The 25544-nt window shown below is 33.8% G+C and overlaps 1 protein-coding gene across 3 annotated transcripts in view; it reads right to left on the reverse strand.

Moving 5' to 3' along the window:
• The window catches only part of PCDH7 (protocadherin 7), a gene marked incomplete at both ends in the record, with an annotated part of 298952 nt that overhangs the window by 138068 nt on the left and 135340 nt on the right, over positions 1-25544 (reverse strand). For all 3 annotated transcript variants that reach the window (XM_084286807.1, XM_084286806.1, XM_084286805.1), the window contains one exon: positions 24712-24928. In XM_084286807.1, coding sequence (XP_084142933.1) covers positions 24712-24928 — 217 coding nt within the window. The remainder of the gene's footprint in view (positions 1-24711; positions 24929-25544) is intronic.

Genomic DNA, 25544 nt, shown 5'->3' on the forward strand with positions numbered 1-25544 from the left:
TATTCATGTAATAGAAAAATTCCTCTCCAATATGTTTCTGACCACTTAAGATGTGTGTTTGTGTTTTATCTAAATCAGTCTTCTAAGCTATCTACAAAAACACTTCAGGTTACTTCTACACGAGCAAAGTTGCAAACAATAAAACTCAGTATCCTGATGCCAATACACTGACTGAAGGAATACTGCACACTACTAGTGATCATTTCTAGAATTTTGAATAGTAAAGTTTAGAAAGAGAAATTTGAGAGAACGTCAAGAGAAACAGAATGTATGATCAGTTATTCCATCAGTAACGTGAGCAAGTATGCAAGCAAACTCAAACATTCCCTGAAAGCTTCCATTTTCCATTCAGTAGCCACAATAAACATAAATTTACTGAAGAAACAATTAAGTAGAAAGATGTATGCATGTCTCCTTCTGAAGCACAGCATATGCTAGATACCTCACGTGCTAGATAAGTTTCCCAGAAGAGTTAATCCATGTAAAAGGGATTGCTGATTTGATGCCAAGGGCAGTGAGACCTTGAACAATCTGCTGAGTAAGAATGGGGTCAGATAAGTTAGAGCTGCCTGAAGCCAAATTGAAGCCATTTTTCTCCAGGATAAAAATCAGAGGGAAAAACATAAACAAAACACATATTCATCTCTGTTTCTCTATCTGGCAAGTCTGGTTAAGCTGTTACAGCAGAGGATATGCTGCTACAAACATGTTTGCATGATAAGAGAAATTTCTAGCACTATTTTTGAAAAACTGTAAGGAAAATGGGGGGAAAGAAGCCAACACAAGTATGCAACTTATAAACATTGTGCAATCAATTAACTTGTTTATGTATTATTAGTTTAGAAAACCACATTAATAACATAGATATCTTCAACTGTAAATAATAAGTCCTCTCAGTAAATGGAGGCAAATGCAGAGGGGAAAAAAAGTCTGCCTTTACTTCATGCTTCTCTTCAAAAGAAAATAGAACTTGGCTACATTAACTGGAGATATGAAATCTCTAATGACTTCTAGCCTCACAACATAAGCTTAGTCAACATCTGGCATGATATTCTACACTTAGAAGTCTTAGTCTTGACTGACTAGATTTAGGCATGAAGCCAGAGGAAATGGTGAATCACTCTGAATCTCATCAGTCTGATATTGTTAAATCAGCAGAAGTCAGTTGAAGAAAGATGTTGTTTGTTTTAAGCTGCCTAAAAGGCACAGTCTAATACTGAACTGAATTGAAATTTCTCTGGTTAGCACAGTCATATTTTGGTTAACCTTTATGTTGTTGTTATTGTAATTGTTAAACAGATGATAGCATATGTTAAATGTAACTGTATATGTTAAGTGGAACAAAGTTTTAGTGAAGAGCTTTCTCATCTGGAAGCCACAGAAATAATTTCTAGTCACAACAAGCGTCAGCATAGATTTATTGGTTTTGTCCATAAAAATCCTATTAAGATGACAGGACTACTGTGTGATTTATTCAAATAATTTGAATAAATCAAACACCTGTGAATATTCTCAACAATAAATAATTCAGAAAGAACGAGTACATATGGCTGAACAATCGCTTGACGTAATTAAAACGGTGACTGACTGCCTTAAAAGAGAGCTGAACCCTGCTAACAGTATGACTAAAAAGCAGTCAGATAACAGGTATGAATAGCAGCTTTTCAGACTCATTTTGTATTGATTCATATGGCTTATCCATATTATTTCATCCTGTAATGCAACCAACAGTCGAAACTCAAGCAATTACAGAATAAATGGGCTTCTGCAATTGCATATCTAAGTCTTTATTTCTCTTTCATAAAGACTTCAGTTTGAATTCCAGAGAATATAAGCAAATTACAAACACATCTACAAAATTAGGACCTTCTTTATGCTAGGAGGAAACCCAAACAGCTCAAATAGCAGGTGAAACAGAAGTCACCTAATAGCCCTAATAGCCTGACTCTCCAATATAAACAAGAGTAAAAATCCAACATCTATGTTACAGGCCATCAATGGTTGTCTCAAAGCCTTCAGAATTCCTAAACATTAGACATTAAAAAACTTTGGACTCATAGCATGTGCTAAATGTATCACTAACCAGAGAAAATCATCAGAAGACAACCATCTAATGAACATGCAGGTACAGAAACTTGCACAAAAATATATATTAAATATATTTGGGAAGTTTGAGAGCAAACCAGAGACAAGTTCAGGGCATTAAATACTTGTGAATATCTTCTATATGTAGAAAGCAAGCTACTAATACCACATGATCTTAAAACATAATAAACATAATACCCATTTCATACTTGATTGCAATACCTTCTTTTAAAACAAACAAACAAAAAAAACTATATTCCTCTTATATATAACAAAGGGATACATAGCCTACAGCACACTAAATCTTCAAAACTGAGTACAGGTAGTTTATTTGTACACCAAGGTGAGGAGCATCTGCCCTGTGAATGAGATTGGAAGCTCTCTCTGTATATGTCATTTAGCTTACTGCTGTAAGATGCTAAAAGGATCTGCAGCATCTTTTGCTATCATCTTTCCTTCAAGTTGGTAACTCCATTCTTTAATAATTGTAAGCATCACTGTAGTTTTTCTTTCAAGGACAGTTTCATTTAAGTCTTTTCTTTTACTTATATATAGGAAAAAAAAAATCATGTCATTATCTTTTAGCAGTTATTTCGTGAATCTTTTGCCATAGTGAGATTAGGCCACAAAATTATAAAAAATATAAAGGGTACATTTTGATTTGGCTTTTAGCCAGGATGAATCCTTGCTGTTCAAACCTTATGTTGTTTAAATTGAAGGTTTAACTATCGCTGGCATGTATTCTGGAGAATGACGTGCTTTACACACACACTTATGAACATATGCTGGGTAGAGTTTAAAAAGCCAGTATATAACATCGGTCATTGCCTTAAATTTCTTCAGAAACATAAATGGGACGACTTTTGGTAAATGACACCTGAAAGCAGACCACCATATCTACTGTTTTATATGAATACAAAGATATTAAACATTCAGAGTACCTGAAGGGCTTCCCAACAATTCTTTAGGTGGTTTAAGTCTTCACAGTTATTCTCATGTTTAAAAGCTTCATTTTCTACTCAAAGAGCATAACTGACTAAAGATGCTGAAATATGCTGTGTGAAAGGGAAAATGAATCTTTTAAACATATAAAACTCCTTTAGTGCTGCCCTTCCCATGGGACACATTGAAGATAAGCTAGAACAGATAAGTAAAAAATATCATAGAAATGTTGTTCACTTCCTACTTTGAAGTGAACAAAGTTTGCTGAACAGAAGCCTTTGTTTTTCAAAAGTATATTACAGGAAAGAATGAAATTAGGTTAAATTATAGATACATTTTAATAACATTAAATATATATATATATATATTATTAGTTACCTTAAGTATCTTACCTGCTTAATTTGAATGCAATCTCAGAAATTACAGAATCATATAATCAGCATACCACAAAAGTCAAATAATAATCCAATAATTTTACGTGTTTGTTCTACAAGGGAGCTCCTCTGCCCTTATAATTGTTTCCAATTTGTTGGTCTTAGTCTTTCAGCATGGATTTTTAGTATCGATTTTTGAGTTGAGAAGTACATCTGAAGTATGTTCTTTAAACAGAAAAAAAAAAAATGCTGCCATCATGACATTTATTGCTAATGACCAAAACATACTGACAACTTGAACCTTCTTACTTGAAGAACTTTTAAAAACTAAAAATCATTTTATGTTTCTCCTGTAGAACTTTTTGATTCTTCAACATCTGTGTAAAATCCTACATACTAAAATTACATGAGCTTCTGAATGTGCAGTTCAGAAACTGGTGTTTCTTCCATCCATAAAAGAATCCTATCTAGAAGAATTAGATTTCTTTCACAGGTTTTCTATTTTGAAATAAAGTTTGCATTCTATTTTGCACCTTCAAGTGCAGAGCTGCTTCATCCAACATTACTGCCTCCAGTACAAGAAGAAATGCAGCTTGAATAAGCTTCAAATCAAGTTTTTGGTCTGCTTTTCATATTAAAAAAGAAAATAAAATGAAACAAATATAACAAACAAACCTATCCCACATGAAAAGAAACATCTCCCTCTACTCCAGCTTGTGGCTAAGCTCTAAAGACTGAAGCACTGTAGGTGTGCCCAGAATTTCATATTGGCTAACTCTGGACAGCAAACATAGCACATATTATTTGTTTTTGTTTTCTTTAGCTCTTTTATTTATTTACAGTTACCTTCACAGAAGTTAAAGGTTTGAGTTTCAAAGTCTATTCTTGATGTGCACCTGAAAAGCAGAGTATACAAGTAACTATTTTTCTTTCCAAGTCATCTGCTAGCTCTACCTCCCACCTCATAAGCCAACTTTCTCTTTCTTCTCTAAAGCATACATGATCTCATTTGCAATTGCTACCTTATTTATTAATTTTAATAAGCTTGTTATTAATGCTCAGTAAGACCTGGTTTAGGTTGACCCTTGCTCCCCTATTATCGCAAGATGTGCCTTAAATCTGACCCTTATTTTGATAGAATGTTTACCTCCTTGGCCTGTAGAGGTCTCATACACTCAGACTTCAAGAAAAAACATTGTTGCCTGTTGCATTTTTTAGAAAATGAGGAAACTTGAAAGCATAAGCCAACAAACTTACTGTCTTATTAGTAGATGCTAGAACCCTCCATGCATTACCCATCAGGTTAGTTAGTTATGATTCATTGGCACAGCTGTGACTCATTACACTGAACACTGACTATAAAGGTAATAGAAATGATTTTCTTCCTAGAAGTCCTAATGGTCTAAGGGAAAAGCCCTGGCTGTCTGGCAATACTTGGATTTCGTTATATTGCTTGTCAGATAACAAATGTATTTTTCTTTCAGGAATGAGAGAGATCCTCACTTTTTTATTTGTTTGTTTTTATAATGACCAGCAAGTAGTATGTGTGAAGATGTGACTGCCTGAGTACTTGTTTACAATGTGACCAATAGATAGGAACGGTGGCTCTACTCAGGTTATACAGCTGAGCATGATTTCATGGCAGCACTGACTGTGGCTCAGCTCAACCTGCTGTTGATGGTTGTGTGGCCAGGTGAGGGTTCTAGCTGGTAAGCAACACATCGTCAGCTCACTTGGCAGAAGCTAGCTGTGATTACTACCTTCCAGACAGGATGGATGCTTTCCTGAATTAATTAACCTGCTTAGAGTTTGGCTAATAGTGTCAGTTAATTTGACTAATTTTTAGAAACTGGAACCAAAATCTTACAGCCCATTCATCTGCGTTAGAGGAGACCTGTGTCAAGATTTGGGAGCACTGTCAGTGGAGAAGCAACATCTCCGTTATTTCAAGAGGTGTCAATGTCACAGGAATAGGTAACAGTGCCCTACGGATGTATTCTGCTTCCTAGAGACAGTGGTAAAGGGAAGCATCTATGGTCAGGCTCCAGAATCAGCTCATGTAAGTGAAGGAGTAACTAATCTGTTTAAGAGCTTTGAGAAGCTGCAGTTCAATTTTCAGCCTAATGAACTGGTTTGTCTCTGGTCTTGAGCAACTGAAGCTTCAACAACTGTTAACAGGGAGCTGCAGCTTGGCATCCGAGTCTTACACTGTAAGTACTAAATTTGTTCTCAAAAATAAGTTATAGAGTATAGGTGGTGAACATGTCTTACCTTATACCATTGTTAAAGCCATGATCCAATTAAAAATAATGCACGTCACAATCTCCAGAGACACTTTGATGCAGAAACATTCAACACATCTACTGAAGTATTTTTGGTCTTCCTTTTTTTTAACTTAAGAATGTTAATTGGAGTGTAATTGAAGATGATGTATCAAATAACACTTGAATATTCTCTTATTCTTTGCAGGTTAGTTTGTCTGTTTTTCAAACTACCTTACATTATTCTAATGATTCAAAGCAATATTGTATTGCAAAGACCACCAACATTTCTGCAAAAACCAAAGAGTGGTTTAATATTTGTCTGACATCTTGAATCATTACTAATTATTTCTACACTGCTAACACAAAAAATTACTGCTTCTGGAATTGGATATTACCACTTCTGTTTCTTTTTTTCTTGTTTCTTTAAAAAAAAAAAAAAAAGAAACAGAAGAAAAAAAGAGGGAAAAAAAAATAATTGAATATTTTATAGAAACTTTTTCTCTACTGCATAAATGTGTTCTCTCTATATATCTGCATATACAACTTTGCATGTATGTTCCTTGTGGACTTGACTGTTATCAACAACTCAGCTAGAATACTGCATGTACAAGTCTTCATCCAGGCTTCTGGAGAATTTGCCAAATTTGTGGGTTTTTGCCAATACTAGATGGCTTTAAAACAAATGCTTAAAGCTTGGGATCACTCCACACAGATAAAGGAAAGGAAGAACATTGGCTTGGAGACCACAGACTTAGGCTGAATGAAGAACTGCACTGCAAAACATTTTGTACTTAAAAATTTTGACTATCTCAGCCCCGAAATGGAAAGGACTAAAGGCGTAAGGACAAAAAGGAATGAAGCGGCCATAAAATCATTTTTCATCTTCAAAACTGTAGACTGTCTGCCTCATAACAGAAGTGTAAAAATCGGCTTTTCTTTCTTATTAGTCGTATTAAGAAGGAGCTCAACCAAATTTATAGCAGGAAGTATATGACAAAATTGTCTGTGAGAGAATGGGACTGAGTGGGAGGCTTCTTCCACTCTGTACTGTCTCTGTTTTATGAAAAAAATAAATCTCAAGGGTAATCTTTTCAGAAGAATGAATATTTAGAGTTGCTGTTACTTCTTCCGTATTGCATGGCTTTACTGAAGGAAATGCTTTCTATGTCTTTCAAGAATGTTTTAATTCCAACATGATTTGGCCTATGGATTTTTCTTGAAAATAAAAACTAGCCATGTTAGATCAATCTTTATTATTTGATTGGAGATATATAAACAACTGACCTTTACAGATCAAGTATGGACTGGGTATCTTTAACAAACAGGTCTGTAAAACACTCTTTGAATAAAGAATAGGAACATGGTCAAATCTGTGCTCTTCTCCTTTTTCTCCCCACAAACAACATTCCTTTGTGCTACATAAAAAGTAGTTTCTTGAACTGAAGATTTAAAAAAACAAACAAAAAAAAAGCCTTTAGAGTGAACCATTCCTTTTTACAGCAGACAATAAAAAGATGAGAATTTATGCAGGGGATAAGTTATGTTATTTGGATATGCCATACAATGTTGCACCCTAACAAAAGGTCCTGTATCGCTCAGAGACCTAAGTAAAAAACACCCATATTCTGTTTGCATGCTGTTAAGCACATGCTACTGTAGGGAATAATCAAGCAAAGCAAAGAATTAGGTCATCTACTATATCTTCTGCATAATAATGTCAACTTTTTCATGGTAGACTTCATTTGGGTAGTTTTAAGGAAAAACTATTATCATATGTTAGGTTTTGCTCTGAATTTTTCATTTTCAGTGCTCTAAACAAACTAGGTAGGAAAAAAACCTAGGATTTTTTTTAACATATGTCTACAATTGTTATTAGTAGTTTCCTTGGTATTTTACTGTAAGACAGGAAATCACCAAGCAGTGATAAAAAATATTTCTGCTGCAGCATGTCCTGCTGCTTTATTTTTGCACCCCTGCAAGGTTAATAAGCTACATGATATATTATCATCATGATGTGATGTTAATACTCACAAGAGACATTAAGTGTTTTGCCATTTATTATACTTGAAGTCAAACAATTTCCTTTACCATTAGTATAATCAACTATTGACTACAAACCCTTCACAGAAAAAAGATTTTAAAAAAGCCCAAAGGATTTCAAAACCTACACAGCTACCAAGAGTAACTAGAAATCAAAAGAACATTGCTTTTCTAGAGAATAAAATTATAAATTAATTGGATTTTTCCTTCATATTTTAACATAATATTAAAATAAATGAAAACAATAAAAATAGTTCAAATGCAATTATATAAAGTGAACTCCAAAAAAAAAAATAAATAATAAAATTAACAAAAATAAGCAACAGTAGTAGTAGTGAAATTTGAATGTAAAAGGTGTGGGGGGGAAAGGTTTGGAAGTTCTTAAGATCTGAGCAGTATGTATACCAAAGTAAGTGCAGTTTATAAAGAAATACACTGTAGGATATTATTGCCTGTAATATCAAAGAAGAGAATTCTGTTTCATATATAGAATTCACTTCTTGAGAAACTATTGACTTAAATCAGGTTTGACTGAAACAAAACTCCTGTGGTCGGGGCAGGGAGGGAACCACCACCACTCTTTTAGACTGCTGATATTTCTGAAGAATTCATGCCCTTCTTGCAAGGAAAGTCCCTCTCTACACCCCTCCCTCCCTTTCCCCATTCTCCTCCCACTGAGGGATTAGAAATTGGCATATGACCAGAATGAAACACCACCTTGAATATAGGAACATCTTTTAAGCCAGCATTTTAAAGAAAAAATATGTTCACATGTAAAAGAGCAACTGAGCTTTAATCTATGCAACAAGAGTTCAAAGGTCAATAAACCTAGACAAATTTTCATAAATAGCTCAACAATGACAGAGAGGTTCATGGGTGCACTAGGAAAGAAAGTGTGAATGACCTAGAATCAGAGCCTTGTCTACCTACCAGCTTCTCTTCCACTACCACTCTACTAATTCAACAGAAGGAATAGAAAAACACTGCAGTGTATGCCAAAGTACCTATGTGCTTGAAATTATTAAAATCCATTTTCCTTATAAAAAAAAAAAAAAGCATAATGAAGTATTTAATGCATTTTTTCTTATTTAGATTATGATTATTCTTAGCTAGCTGAACTTAACCTTTAATTGAATGTAACATAAATAATTTAAAACGTTAGATTTATGGCTCCTTAAAGTGTAAGAAAAATGTTAAGTATAATCCTAGTATAAATATAAAATGCCCTTTTCTCGTTGTCTCTAACTAAAGAATCTCATTTATTATAATTAATGCTGGAAAGTTACTTTTGTTGAAGCCATTTTCACGTTAGTGGTTATACTGTTGTCACATAATTATCTGCTGCAAGTTTCTTTATTTCTTATGACAATTACAAAAATTAAAAAGCTGCAGCTACGTTGGCTAATATGTTTCTGGAAGGTTTGCATAAGACACATGCTTTTTAAAGTTATTAAAAACCCAAAATGAAGCATAAATCTGCATTTTGGAAGAACTAAGAGGCATCTTCACTAATATACAATTTGTGGCATTGCTTCTTCCTTTGAACTCCAAAACTATCAGAGAATAGACTATCATTTTTATCAGGAAGCTGTAAAAAATATTTTTAAACACCTACAAGGATGATTTAACATTGCGTTAATTACAGTGTTAGCTATTTCTTCATGCGTAACAGAAGGGTAATTATTCTTTACGCCTACCAAAACATTCAGCAAAATGACCTGTGTTACCTCACAATCAATAGTACTCCTATATACTACACTAAAATTAAGTCATTGTTCAAAAGATTATTTCTTTAAGATACCCAAAATACAAACACATACAAATTCTCTTGAAAACTACTGTATTGTGTTAAAGTTAGGTGTTAAGATAGGAAAGGCCCTTCACTACAGCTGCTGGACTAGTGGAAGCTTTGTGAACTTCCTCTTCCCCGACGTGCACAGACAGTAGATATATTTGTTAATAATAAACCTTTCAGGGGAAAACAAAACAAAAATAAAACAACACCTAGGACTGGAAAGAGTCAGAGCAACCTGAATTGAGCACTGCTACTTCCATTAGAAAATCAATAGGATGGGCACGTAGAGCTTAGCTTACTTAATACACTTTTCTCATCCCTGGGGGAAAATATTTACTTAGGAAAAAGAATATTTTGTGCCATATCTAGCCACTGTATGTCTTTTCCCTTGTTTTTTTGTTTTTCTTTGTTTTTTTTTCATTTGTTGACAAGTATGCGTTTGGAAAAAAACAATGAATATAAAGATTCTCTGAAGAGTGAGAATAGCCAGGGTAAAGGCTGAGCTTACTTTACCTAGTGCTTGGAAGTAACGTACATGAAAGTTTCCGTTATCAGCAGTCTTTGCTTGGAGAAGCTCACTTCTAAAGAATTTCCTATTAACTTTATGAAATAGATTTTGCATCTGTTTTTTGATTAAAAAATTAGCTCATTGTCTCACACTGACTGCAGCAGAGCTGAAAAACAGATCCAGGACTCTCCAGCTCTTGGTATCTATTCTCATACATGCTGTGAAATGAACTCTTAAGTTGCACTCAAAGGTGGAAGTTGCTTATTTCTTGCTGACACAGCATGATGCAACTGCAATCCTTGCATGATGCAAGGATTACTATTTGGCTACCTGAGTGGCTGATTAATCACTGATTAATGGTTTGCTTACTGTTGGAGTAAGGGTATCATTTTATTTACCTGTAATTAATTTCCAACTTTTTTTTGTAAAGTGTTTTGTTGTTGTTTTTGTTTAAGTCTTAGAAGTCTTATGTCATAGACATATTTTTGTTTTCTTTCTCTCACTTTACCAAAGGTAGGGTCTTTGCAAGAAATCTCTACTAAGGTTAAAAAAAAAATAAAACAGTTTTCTCTACTTGACTGTAGTAGTAACTGCAAAGATTTCAAAGTTTGTCCAAGCTCAGGTTTCAGACTAGACAGTACACCAAAATTTTCATAAAACCTTTACCTGCTAGAAAGCTGAGGAAAAATTAATAAAGTCCTCTCATTGTTTTCTTTAAAAATAATAAGATTATCTTAACATTCGTCTTTTTTTTTTTTTTTTTTTTTTTTTTTCCCCAGATTTGAATTCCAGTTATCAGAGATTTGGAAAGAACAGACATTGCATTTTTTGTCGGATTTTCCATGACACAAAGCACCACAGCTCTCACTAAGCTCAGCAACATTTTATGTGATGCTATGGGAGAACAAGTCATGCTATTTCAGAATTGGCTATATATATATATATAGCGAAGACAATAATCACTGATAGAATAAAAAAAAGTAAATGGTCTTTTGCTCTAGGTAATGACATTATTTTATAGTAGGAAGATTTCTAAATATAATTATCTTTACTAGTCATCTTAATGATTCTTCTTCTGCATTTCCTATAGGAGTGTCTTGTGGGACATACAGAAGTGCCAGATTGCAGAAATGTTATTTTTGCTAAAGCCACAGCTCCAGGAGTTATGAGCAATATGAAATATATATATATATAGCTAGCCTTCAGGTGTTAAAAATGAAGCACAGAAATAGCAAAATAAAGTTGAAAATATCTGAAGGTAAATTAAAACTATCATAAATTCATATATGTCCCTTTGAGGTCAATCTGTTGTCTGGCGTTTTTTTCATTGTTTTGTTCTGAGTTTTAATTTGGTGTGTGTGTGTGTTGTTTTGGTTTTGAACAGAGGTTTTCCATGGCTTCTGACATTAAGATTCTACTATATACAAGCAGCTCAGGAGTTGTAGGAATTAGACAGTTTAATGTGCTTTAGCATACAGCTAGCATTCGATTCAAATTTCTACAATCAATCATTAAAAAATAACATCTGTAGCTATTTCCTACAATTCTGCATCCCCACTGATAGCATTAGTTATGACACAGTGGTAAGGAACAGGTTGACTGGTTGAATAGGTTATGTGTGGTGTTTTCACTATGTCTCAGTGTAAAGCTTAAATTAAAAGAAAAACTGTTGCAAAATATAGGACCTATATGCTTTTAAGGCTGGAATTAAATTTAGATATTTCCAACAGTTAAAGAAACCCTCCTTTACACAGTTGCTACGTTAGTGTGGGGGAAGTTTTAATCTAGCTCCTTACAGCTGAATCTTAAGACATGCTGTATGCTTAACTTTATCCCTTGTGCAGAATGCAGTTCCCAATGAAAAAAAAGTAGTGATTACTGCAGCATTGTTTAATGGAAATTTTAGTCCTATATGAGATGTGGAAAAGTAAGAATAACTCAGATTTAGTCTCTCTACAAGAGGTTGTTTTAATTGCTGTAAATGAATAATCCTTTCAGGATTAGTAGCAAATCATGAGGTGGGCAAGTCCTAGTAAACCCTCTCATTGCTTAAGATGTTGGAGATCTTTAAACCAGATTATGAGGCATAACACAGGGATTCTCTGCTCTCCAAGAATACATCAATGATCACAGCAGAAACATTTTTAAAGGCACTTTTATTCCAACTCTCCGAACTACAGAGATTTCTTTGTATTTGATTGTTGTCAACATTTATTTGGGAACTATGCTGTATACATGTGTGTATATATATATATATATATATGCACATATACATATAATTGGATGAAGATGGGATTATTTATCAATGAAGTAGTCAAGATACTTGGAAAATCAAAGCACAAGAAGGTTTCAAGAGATGTTTGTGAGAGAAAATAATGGAACCAATATGGTAAAGTTTAGAAAAATTTATTTCTGTAAGAGAGCAGAATTTGTTAGAAGTCTCGAGCCTATTAAAAAAAAAAAAAATATATATATATATATATATATACACACACACATATATATTCAATTCTGATTGTTCCATACTTTCTGGAAGAGAACAACTGACCTTATTTTCAGTGAGTAGAATACAAGCATTCCTGAGTTTCATTGCTAATAAAGTACCACTATTTTCCAGAAGACAACACATAGCATTTTTAATTGTGGCAGCATTTAAAAAAACCTCTTTATATTGTGATGATCTGAACTTGGAGGAGTTCCTTCATGTTAAGAGCATTTAAAATTAGGTTAGTACAAGTGCTCAGAAATAGAGGAACCCATTCTGCTTTGAAGTTTATGCCCTGAGTAATCTCCTTTACTCAATATCACTATTCTGTTCAGTAAAACTATTTAAATCCATTGTTGAAATTCAGTCCTAGGTGGATTTTTTATTTCTGCATAAACCTGATGCTGATAGGAAGTGACAGGTTGTGATTAGACAGAAAATTCTGTCCATGATACATACATAGTAGCATTTGGCAGCCACTGTCATGCCAAGAATTGTGGACTTGGTATCAGATCCTTTTTTCTCAACTGTTCTGGTTACACTCAACCAGGATGCTAGTTAATGCTTCCTGGGGGCATGAGCACCTATCCAATAGGTAATGTCCTCTGGGTGTTAGTTCAATTTTACACAAGCAACTTAACTGCCACCTTATTGTAATGACTTCCCATCACTGTTGACCTGGTCTTGGTTCAGTTCTCTTACTATTTATCTTCACTGTAATAAACAAATTAGTCTTCTCAGTACAGTTTACTTAAGTCCTTCTCAAAAAAAAAACAAAACTTCTAAAAGTCAGGTGGCAGTAAAAACAAGTGCCTGGTAGAGATGAACTCTGTTAGAGACTTTAGTTTTATAACTTCCTTAATTTACTCAGTTAATGTTTGTCAAGAAATTTCAGGGTAATGTCTTAAGGTCCACTTAACATTCACAGTGTGAGCAATAGCATATGGGACTCTACCTGGTAAAAGCTAAAGGCAATTGTTTCATTTTGAACAGAAAAGCACAAGAAAAATATTCACTTATCTGAACCTTTGGGGGCATCTTGAGCTTTTCTGTATTCTCCCATTACTATTTAGATTAGATCTGACTGTGTCTCAGGTTTCTGTATCTATGCTCCTAGCAAGTGAGCTATGCCTCTGAGGAACATCCTTTGTTAAAAATGGTGCGCTGTGACAGGACAGAGCCTGTCCTATGTATTGCCCTTTGTAATACCTAGGATGTATTCCCCTTTGACTCTCAGCCCATGTTGCTTCATCAGAGTCTGTCCACGAACCAGTTTCTCGTGCCATTGTTATTTCCCAAAGTTTAATTCTGCAGATATGGCCATTTCCAGTATAGGTGGAAACAGAGGGTAGGGAAAAATCAATTCTACTCATGCCCTTTGCACACTGCTGTTGAGTCCCTTAGATCAAAACACACACGGAAGACATTTTGGTACAGATTAAAATTTGATATACTTTTTTCCTATTACCCTTTCCCCTCCACCTTTGGTGTCATCTAGGTAGAGAACTATGGGCAGAATAGATTATTTTGCCTTTTTTTGTTTGGTTGGTTTGTTTTTTAATAAAAAAGGATAACATACAGTGTCAAAATTGTTAAATCCTGTTTCCTTTCAGGTCTCCTCAGGCCTATGTTAATTGTTAAAATCTCAGACAGTTGGCCACAACATTCTCAGAGTAGAACCAAAGCCCACGCTGTTTCTTTCCTCTGCCAGTACGCTGTACTTCTGTACAGCAACATGCTGGAAACGGGGTCCCAGTAATAGTCAACTAATGTTGACTATTTTATTACTCTCTTATGTACCTGTAACACTTTTAAGTCAGAATATGCAGGCTCCTTGCATATTATCAGATGGGTCAAGCAGTGCTTTTCCAGTGCTTCAGGGCAGCTTAAATATTTTCTTGAATGCTTTACAAGGCATAGTGAAATTTCTATCATCATGCCATTACAAATCTTCACTAAGCATAAAAACATTTGGTACGTATTTTTTAAGCCAAGATTTAATTTTAGCTTTCTTTGCCTATTTTTTTTTAACCAAACATTGTCACACAACAATGAAACTTCATTAAATACAGTACCTTAATCATGCTGTGGGACATTGAATCAGACATGTTGAAACACAAAAAAATACTTAAATAGATTGCATTTTAAAAATCATCCTATGTAATAATGCTGCTCTTTCTTCTCCTACCCTCCTCCCCACCTAAAAAACACGAGAAACCTAGAAAACAACTAATGTTGACTATTTTATTACTCTCTTATGTACCTGAACTACAGCTATGTATGGAGTAGCAGAAAGAATCACATTCCCAGGGCTGTCAAATCTACTGGCGTACCACAATAATCCCTGTATTATTACTGCAATAGATGGAATATGAAATGTATGTTAGCACAAATTACGCAATTCAGTAGCAGGAAATGACAGCTACTGGTAATAGAATTAAACATAGAAAGACATTAATAAAATAGCTTATGATACATGTGCTTAAATATATTTTTTTCAAATATTCTGTTAAAACAAAATGGTTTCTATTCTCCACATAGGGAATAAAAGATTGTTATTAGCTAATAGCAGTGGAAGGTGAAATTACATCAGATCTCTTTGCCTTCTGTTCATAATAAAAGCTTGCAATGTCAAATTCCATTGACATGTTACTTCAACATCTCATGATAATATAAATGTCATTGCACTGCCCCAAAAGGGGACACATTCTCCTCTTTAAAGACAATATGAGTTAATTGTGAGTAAAATGCTCCTGCATAAGAAAATAATTAACCTGCAGCACAGTTGAAACACTTTGAGGGTAGTATGACAGCAGCATACAAATGCTACAGGCTTTTTGGTTTATTTGGATTTGATTTAAGAAGTCCTTTTCCAAGATTTCCTCTACGGACACTGGTCTTTATAACACTGTTGAAATCTCTGGGGGAAAAATAAAAAAAAGAGGACAGAGAGAATCCTTGGATCAAGAAAACAAATCTGTCATAAACCCATAGGAAAAGAAAACACTTTGGTTTGAGCTTGTCCTATGGCTTGTTTACATGTGATTTCAGATATGATGCACTTTGATTTTACTTCTCTCGGTGATGAAATAATACAGATTGCTTAGTAAAAGAACAAGTGCCCCCGCAGGGTGCTTTAGGGTTGATTTGTTCCTTAGATACAGCAAAAAACAGGTTAAGACAAGCAAGTTGGGAAAGCCAGTATGGGCACGTTCATTTGGTTCCAAGAGCAACCAAACAACTAGCAAAATAAATTAACTCCATAAATGCTGTTCTTCCTTTACTGCCTGTACACTTTACTTCCATCACCCAAACAAAAATTTATACTTATGCCTTAATTTCAATTATTTTATATGGTAGATAGAAATGCATATTTTAATCATCTATCCTTTTTATTTATCTATATTTTATTATTATTTACTGAGATGTGTTTGTCCTTTACAGTATGAGAATGGGCAGCTCTTTTAAAAAATCAATGGATCAATCACTGATGTTGATTTATTTCTAATAGCACATTTAAAGTAAACTGTGATGTGAGTTTTAAAGTATTAGAATACTTCGGTCTAATGTAAAACACAACCACCCTTATAAAAGGCACATTAATAACTACAGTTTCTTCCATAATAAATTATGTCTATGCTTTTGCTTTTATCTGTGCATAAAAACTATGTTTGAGCCTTAAAATCTTTTTTGTTGTTGTTGCTCCTTGCCCAATACAAGTCAACCTCCTCTGGAATTTTATTTTAAATTTCTGTACAAATAAATTGACATAATTTATCAAAAATCCTAATTCTCATGAATAGCACATACTATCATTTTTCTAGGTATTCAATCATTTGACATTCACATTGAATGCTGTGTTGCTGAGACACATAAAACACACTATAGGTGACACTACAGTAAGATTCAGCAGTATCTGAAATGTCTGAATTTATATTACGCTGCCCTTGAAATCCTCCGGTCCTTAAAGAAATTGCTATTTTTCTCTGAAGACCAATTACTTCCTATAAAGTAGAATTTTCAGAACTCCAAATGTTGCATATCGTACTGGGGCTTCTAATTCCTTTAAATAACATTCTGTACATTTTGGCATAATCTCACATTAATATTTGCTAAAGTACATAAGAAGAACACAGCTACTCTCAGTCTAATTTTTAGTTGCTTTTTTTTTTTTTTGATAATCCAATGTAAAAATGAATTAGATGTAAAAAGAAATGCAAAACTGATTATTTTTTGTATGTATGTTTTGTCACAGTGATTTTTAGATTTTTATACATCTTTAATACAAATTATTTAAGAAAGAACAGTGTACGAAGTGACTTTATTTAGATGTGAAAATGGAGCAGCCTATGTAAATGCTCTAAATATCAATAACTCAGGATAACACTTACATTCTTTGTACTTGCACTCCAATATAACTCAAGGTGAAGTTTTACTATATAAGGGTAGTTAACTAATCTAAATGTATGATTATAGCACATATGAGCCCATTTCAATTCAGTGCATTTGGTATTTGAGTTTGTATGCAGATTTTTAAACACCAATCTTTGTTACTGTTATGATTCATTTACGTGCAATTGTGAGGGCAACTAGATATGCTCTTGGCCCTTCAGCCCAGATACACCATTTTGAAAATACTGTCAGATATTTGTTCTGGATAGCAATAAAATAATAACTGTTGTTGTTTGTTTGTTTATTTGTTTTTAAGTGGACTCAATGAAAAGATAGAGATTCTTCTCTTGATTTCATCACTTTTTTTTTTTTTTTGCGTGTAATAAAAACTACCCCAGCTTTTAAAACATCAAAGTGCAAACATCCAAACTGTATGAGAAAGTCCAAAATGGCATGATCAATTTTATATAGGTATTATATAATAAAATATTGACATCTGGTGTAATGAAAAATGAAATAAATGGAACAGAAGAAACAAAGAGAACAAAATGTGTTTTCCAGTGAAATGGAGAAGAAATACCCCTTATAAAGGGCTTCTTTTGGATCATCCTTATACTTGAAGATTAGAAGGGACAGAAAGATCTAATGTTGTCCAGGAAACTGAAGAAAATGTCATTAACTACAGGGTACAGGGGAAATGCAGCATGCTGAAAGAACTCCTTGGGACTGAGGAAAAATAAATTTCCGTTGACTATCTGCATTTGTTTTTTTTCCAGCAAAGAGCCTGAAGTGGATGCAAAGGTTGCTAAATATTCCATTCATAAACCTCTTCTTCCTTGAGTTTGTAAATTTTGGAAAGCATTTTGTCCCCTGTCCACATTCAGGACTCTGACAGTATCAAAGAGTTCTGCAGTCTGCATCAGTGGGAGGCAGCCTGAGCTACCAGCTGGCACAGAGGACTTGGATAAAAGCCTAACTCCACTAAGTCAATAGCAAAACTCTCATCAACTTGACTGCAAACTGGAAGTTGGTCTCCAAATTATTACTCCTTGGGGATGAACAGTGTTTGGCTTTACCTCTTGGATCAACTACCGGACAAAAGATCAATTCACAGGATGACGTTGAACATACCAACGTCATCCTGTGACGATTTAGTTCTCCATTTCTCAGTTTAGTATGTTCTTTCCTATCCACCTCATTGAATTGATTTGAAATTCATAGATGAAGCAGGTTATGTAAGTGCAACTGTATAGATCTCATGGGTATTTGCAGTAAGAACTGACTCACCAAGAAGTGTACATGCATGCACACCCACATGCATGCATATAAACCCTTCCCTCACCGTTTCTAACAGATAAAACTGCAGTAACGCATCCTTAAGAATGCATCTTTCTCCATTTTCAAGTTATTGATTAAAAACTGATGGAATATGACTTCATCTTTTAAAGGTAATGAAAGAGAAATATGTTTTAGTAAAAGGTAGTTCAAGTTGTCTGGTAATAACATATCATTTTTAAGAGTGGTAAGCAATTATTGTCATATGTATTTTCTTTTCAAGAGTAGGATACTGAAATCATAAGTAGAGGAAACAATCTTATAATATTAATTTTTTTAAGTGAGCCATATGCTGCTCTTCACTATGAAGTACAAAGGGAACTAGAGCAAATATAATGCAAGAGCAACAAAGAATAGCTAGAGAAATAACAATGCTATTCAGAATATCAGAAAAACAAAGAATTAGCTTTGCTATCAATGAGTAGGGGTAGATTTCCAACACAGAAGTGTGCATTCCTTCTATGATTCCAGCAGATCCAATCATGCACCGTCTGAGCACCCAAAATCCTAATCAAGCTGAAAACAATTCACAATGATACTTGGGCATACTTCATGAATAGAAAGCATGCAGCGGTTGTTGGTGTTTCTCTGGATAGTCACAGAAAATAAAAAGATAAGGAGAGAGGACATAACATACTGTTCTGGTAGTTTGAAACAGTTATTTGTGCTCACAGTTGGCCTATATTTGGTCCTTTGCTTTGCATGCTGAAGTACAATGTAAACATAGAATAGCAGATAAGATAAAATAAGTGTAGTGCCATGTAATTCACAACCTAAAAGAATTGCTTACCTTTCTATATTGTCATTAACCGAATGAAGTAAAAATACATCAGCACTAGCAATGTATAACCCAATCAAAATATATTTCCCTCATTTTCTTTTTAAGTATACATATATAACACTTCAAAGTGCACAGTAACTCTTAAAGAATACCATGCGGTTTTGAATTTTAAAGTATTACTATGCACATAGGTTAGCAAACCATACGTTCTTCTGGTAAAAAAGCTGACATATGCAGTAAGGTCATCTAAATAAACATGGTAAAAGATTAAAAAGGGGGAAAGAAATCAAGGACCAAAACAGCCCAAGTTTTTCCGAGGTAGGTTAATTTTCTTACATAAGGCTATACTAGTATAACAGAGATCCCTGTGAAGTCATCTTCTGCTTGAGAAACTGATTTTCCTCTTATAAAATTGCCTTTTACAGATATTATCAGAATATTCCATTCTCAGAACAAATTGGCTCAAGACATAAGTCACCAAATATGTGTTCTAAAACATTACCATGTATATATTGCCAGATTTACAGACTCCAGTGTTCAATGTGTGTATATTTATAGGTTGGGATTTATCAAAAACGAGGATAAGAACTCTTATGTATATACATTATACAATAATTTGTGCAGCACTTTCTGGTATTTTGGAGTCATGCAGGGTAATGTTTAAGAAACAGTGGATGCAGCACTGAAATAAGAAAAAACAAGCAAACAAACAAACAAAAACTATTAGCATGTTATCACTATATTGAAAACCTTTACTGATTCAAACCCTCTGATGTATGCATCAGCATTACTTGCATTAACATTTTCAGTAGAGTTTAAAAACAGAACTATTCACATGCAATTTCAGGACCTGAATTCAAGAGAATTCAGGAAGTACACCTGAAAATAATGGGAACTGCAAAGATTCTTTGAAGCAAGCCAATGAATGTCTGGTTTACAATAAGGACATTTAACTCTTCATGAATATTAACCTGTATTTTTATTTGCACTGTAAAAACCTAAAGGGAAATGGATTCTGTAAACTAATTGATTCTTTTTTCACTTTATTAACAGTTTTGTCTAGAGAACAGACCAATACTCTACCTTACAAGCAAAAGTGAGACTCATAAATAAAATTAAGTAAACCTATTAATCATCAAAATTCCTTTCACATTTTCAAGTCATTATCTTACATACCATGAATTCCTGCTCTACACTGAAACTTTGACACTTACAGTTAAATCTTAAATTGTCGCTGTGAATGTAGCATATTATCAGACTGTATGAACCTTGATAATGCACTTCTCTTTCTTGCTTTTTAGTCCTCCATGTGTCAGCTGGAGTGTAATTTATCTACTGATTTCTTTGTAGGAGTCAAGTAACTGAATCACAGAAATCCTGAGCTCTTCTTCAAACTCTGCCCCTTATTTCCTGTGTGACTTCAGACATGTTCCTTAATCTTTCTTGACTCCATTTCCCCTTGTAAAAATGTCAGCTGTAAACCATTCCCTTATTTTTCCTTCTTTCACAGAGATGACTGCTGTTCTCCCACCCTTACATATTCGCTACTGAAATACAGGCTGAGTTAGAATGCTGCACTGCATTCTAAATGCAGATAACAGATATGTTCATGCAGAAATACCTGAGCTAGCATTAACGTAGATATCTCAGATGTGGCAAGCAATTACAACTAATTACAACTGCATGGGAACAAATCTCCCAAGAAAGAGCATGTGAGCCAAAATCTACAGTGCTGCAGATTCACTGCCAGAGGTATTTATCTATATTTAACAAAGAATCAAACTGATTAGGCCACTTAAAAATAAATACCAAATATACAAAAATCTGAAAAACTGGAGTATAATCAAATATTTCTAAGAAGATTTCAAGAAAGACAAAAGAGACCTAGCAGAACTATGTAAATGAACGTGAAACAGAACAATGAAAAGTTCTGCTTAAATATTCTACGTATGATTAATAGCATAGAAATTAATATTAAAAGGATGTTTTGTCCATTCCACGAATGGTGAATATTCATCTCTAGTTACCCCCACATTGGAATATAAAGCAGAAGCTCATGGAAAGAAAAAAATTAGCACGCACATCTTGATCAAAGACTGATAAGCCTAGGAATATATTGTTCTGAGAAAAGACAAATGATAAGGAAACAAAATCCACAGTATTTAAATAGCAAAATGGAATACTTCCATGCTCTTTCTTATAATTATAAAAAAGCACATATACTAAAGATGTATAGTAAGAGAAAAATGTATAAAAAGCTAATAAGAACAAAACAATTTTAATAGCCTTCAGAGGAACTCACTGTTGAAAGATATCATTCAGGCCAGTAACACTAAGAAAATTACGTCTCATGATAACTTAGGTTCGTTTTTACTACTATCTTTTAGAAAATCACAATTTAAAGCATATGCTGACTATTAACTGTTAGAGTCAGGAGGTAAAGTAGTTCTGGAAGTAGCTGCCATAGGATTTTTGCATTAGGCATTGTCAGAAACAGAAGGCTATGACTAAAAAACTAGGAAACTCATTTACCATGGTAATGTCTTTACACTTGATATACAAGTACAAATGTAATAAAAATGTTCTTGAGAAAATTATTGTGCAGTTCACATTAAGACAGTGCCATTCTAACAGCAAAATTAGAGAAGAAGGCTGTACATATGAGCAGAATTTCCTTGTAAGGAAAGCTCCAAGGGCAGGGGATAAATTAACTCAGAAGTAACTTCTGGTTCTGCAGATTTTACTAATTAACAAGATCTTTGCATACTGAATTTTCACAGTCAATCTGCTAGCATTTCTTTTCTTTTTTTCTTTTCTTTTTTTCTTTTTTGCCTGCATCTGACACCACAGCTAATCATCAGAACAAAACTTCAATCTACATCTGACAGTCATGTAGGCTGGCAGGCAATGCACAACATATTCTTAAAAAAATGACCCCTTTTCCCTGTTGTTTCATTTTAGTGGTTTACCCTAGCCTGAGAAAGTAGAAAGAGGCATCTTACCAGCAAACAGAAAGTTGAATCTTGTATTTACTCTTGTTGTGAACTTAACCTTCTCACTTTTTCCTTAACTATAAAAACGACTCGTTTTCCTTAGTCATCTTATCTGGCACAAAAACGTATCAAACACATCAGAGGGTTTATTGAATAGTGCTGAAAATGATCTTTGCAAACTTTAAAATGAGTGGAAACCCAAAGCAATTAATTATAACTGCATTTTTTCACGACAAATGAAAATAAATAGTAAATATTCCAAGTACTAACAAGAACTAAGGTAGCTTTCAAATTGTCATTTCCATGGAAAATCTGAATGAAAACCCAGTATAAATTCTAATTAAAACCTAACCAAGATAAACTCTGTATCTTACCTAGTTTCCAATTATATGTGACAAATTGAACACTTGACAGATTTCAATTCCAATTCTATTTCTGTCAGACTGATCCATTAATATTGAAGATTACATTATCAGAATTTGAACAATACAATTTTGCTTAAAATAGTTAAAATACAAGTGGACTTAAAAAAACTTACTCAAATGTCAGATGTTACATATATGGAGGAACAAAAGTACATTCTATCCTGTTCTGTCATTATTTATAGACTAATGTTAACAAAATATTCTGGAGGCGGATGACATCCAACTGTTGAAATCTTGTTTTTTAAAATGTGACAGAAAACTCCAAAAGTCTGTAGAGTATAATTTTCATCACAGTGTCACCCACCTTTCAAAGGTCTCAGTTCAAGGTTATATAAAGGAGAAGGAATCCTTAATTACTGTATGCAGATCCTGCCATACAATATTTTTTTCAAGATACTTTTGATTCCAGTCAGTTATTCATGTAATAACACATTTGTCTATACGTTTCTAACTATTCTATCTATACAATACTATTTTTAAAACTGAATCAAACAAGTTTATCCTACCAAACTTAAGTTATCATCTTTGAAAAAATCAAAGTAATGTTTAAAAATACTTCTATTACTAGAATGCATTGCCAGTTTCAACATCAACTAAAAAACTTAAACTGGTTTGCTTTCATTTTTCACACCACTCAAGCACTTTTCATTTTCAGTTATGTTTCAGTAAGGTGGTTATTTTCATTGACTACAGAATATACTCAAAATTATGTTCAATTGTTGCTCTCCAGTTTTTCCTATATGGTTAAGACATACTCCATGTTAACACGCTTTCTGAACTCAGAATTTCATGTCCAGCAATCAACTATACTGCTACATGTCTAGGGAAATGAACAAATTGTTTAGTTTGATTTTCTTAACCAAAGTCTATCGCAAAACAGACAATGAAGCAATCATCCTATTTTAGGGTTAATGTCTAGAAATCTTTTTTTCTGCAATTTTTCTTGCAGTACCAGCACCATTTTTTCCCCTGTCACTCACACAGAAAAAGTAAACATGAAGAGACATATTCATACAAACAACCAAGTAGAATACATATACACACACACTTATACATAACCTAATGTATCTTATTTTTAGATGGATAATACCATCTTCTTTTTGAATTAATTGATCAGTTATTGGGGGAATATACATTATAAGCAATTGTAGAGTGCTACAGACATTCTTCAGTCAATTATACTAGATTTGGCAATATCTTACCATGGAAAACAATTTACTTTTATTTGGTAAACATGTCTATCTCAGGAAAGACAGAAAATGAAGAACAATTAACCAGTGCTGTAATCTCTGAAAAACTAAAACATATGCTTATCCAAACTCGTTCAGTCAGTCTATACCAGAAAATACACCACCCCTCGAGTATACCCAACAATTCCAATTGGATTAGCAAACCCATTATTTCATTGGTTATCAAAAATTTGTACACTTTGACATACAGTAATTTATTTTATTGTTTATGGACAAATCAAAACACAATGAAGTCAGTGCCTGACTTCATAAAACTTTAGATGAAGGCCAGTAAGTGGAGTGCAGTAAATCATTCAGGGTTTATGAAATATATTTCAAATTGAAAAGATTTTTTTTTTAATCTAAATAGTTTTAGACAGAAAAGAAGAAATTTAAATGACTTTTATTTTGTAATTGATGAAAAATTACTAGAGCATAAATAAGAAATGAAATTTTTCCCCTTCTACATAAATAGATGCTGAATTTGAATGAGATATTCTAAAAATATTGTGCAAAATAAAGTGAACAAAAGGAAAGTAACATCCTTCTTTTCTAAATAATGAAGAATGGACTTGACACTCAGTGTTATTTTGAATACAGACTATATAGCATTTTGGGGGAAAAGAGAATTCTCTGGAGTGGGGTTTTTATATCCTGCTTTCTTTCTGTGATGCTGTACATATTACATTCTGGGAAATTTCCTAAGTAGCTGTTGAATCAAAAATGGAAGGAAAAGAAGATATATGGTATTTTATCTAAAATGAAAAATATGGAAATTAATTCAATTACCATCTCCCCAGGCCTCTACTGGTATTTTGTCAATGTTTTAACTGCTTCTGCAGTATAGTTTTAAAAACATGTAAAGAGAAAAAAGTGCTGGGTTTATTAGTAGTGTTATGTTTCATTAATTTATGTATCTGGATTTTAACAAAGTTTAAAATAAAATACTTACAATTAAACTATTTAATTAATTTATTTATTTATTTTGGACTGACCTTTCAAAAGTCTACTTAGTATCACTTGCTAGTGAGATTATATGTGTGAATGTTGTGTTTGCCCCTACCATTTTCCATATGCTCTGCCTCACCAACACTGCCATCCGGCGTAGTCCTTTCGTAGTTGTCCTCTGGGAGTGGAAGGGCACCCAGTCTTGGCCCTGATGAACTCTTACTGCTTGGTGTTTCTGACTCCTCCAGACCGCTGTCATAGCAACTCTGCAATGACCCTTGATGTGGGTCCTGAGGCTGACTCACAACAGAAAACGTCACTCTACGAAATGGCTGCAAGAGAAAAGATTCTGAATGTCACTGAAAAGTTCAGTCTATGAACAACTGATTCTCAAAACATGACTTAAGCAAACTAGTATTTCAACATTTACTCATTAAACAATTTTTTCTAATTTAAATCAAACAGTAAGTACAGTCCTTAAAAGGCCACTGGACAGAGTATCTGGGGACTTTTAGTGTCTAGAACCATCATGCAGTTTTGTATAGACTCCTTTCAAGCAGCTGCATAAGCTAAGCAAACTATTTTACGATTATTTATAAATTCTGTTCAGTTTCCCTTACTCAATAGTAATAATTTGAATGGAGTTTATATCAGACTGCATAAAAGTACTTGACAGTGTGTGCATGTATATGTATAAGAGGGTATGGGTGGGTATAAATTCTCACAGGTAAACTATATTATGTGAATTGGCAACATAGCAACACATCCATAAGGCTTCTTTAAAATAATTTCTTGTGGTTTTAGAAGCTAGTTGACACCAAAAAGTTAAAAAGTGGAGAGGGGAGAAGGGGGGGGGGAGGGGGAGAAGAAGGGAAAAATTGGAAGAGGGGAAGGGAAAAAGAAGTTTGAGTTCAGTCTCTTAGCTTCTTCGCCATAAAATTCAGTGCC

The sequence above is a fragment of the Netta rufina genome (genome assembly GCF_964035555.1).
Source record: "Netta rufina genome assembly, chromosome: 4".
NCBI lineage: Eukaryota > Metazoa > Chordata > Aves > Anseriformes > Anatidae > Netta > Netta rufina.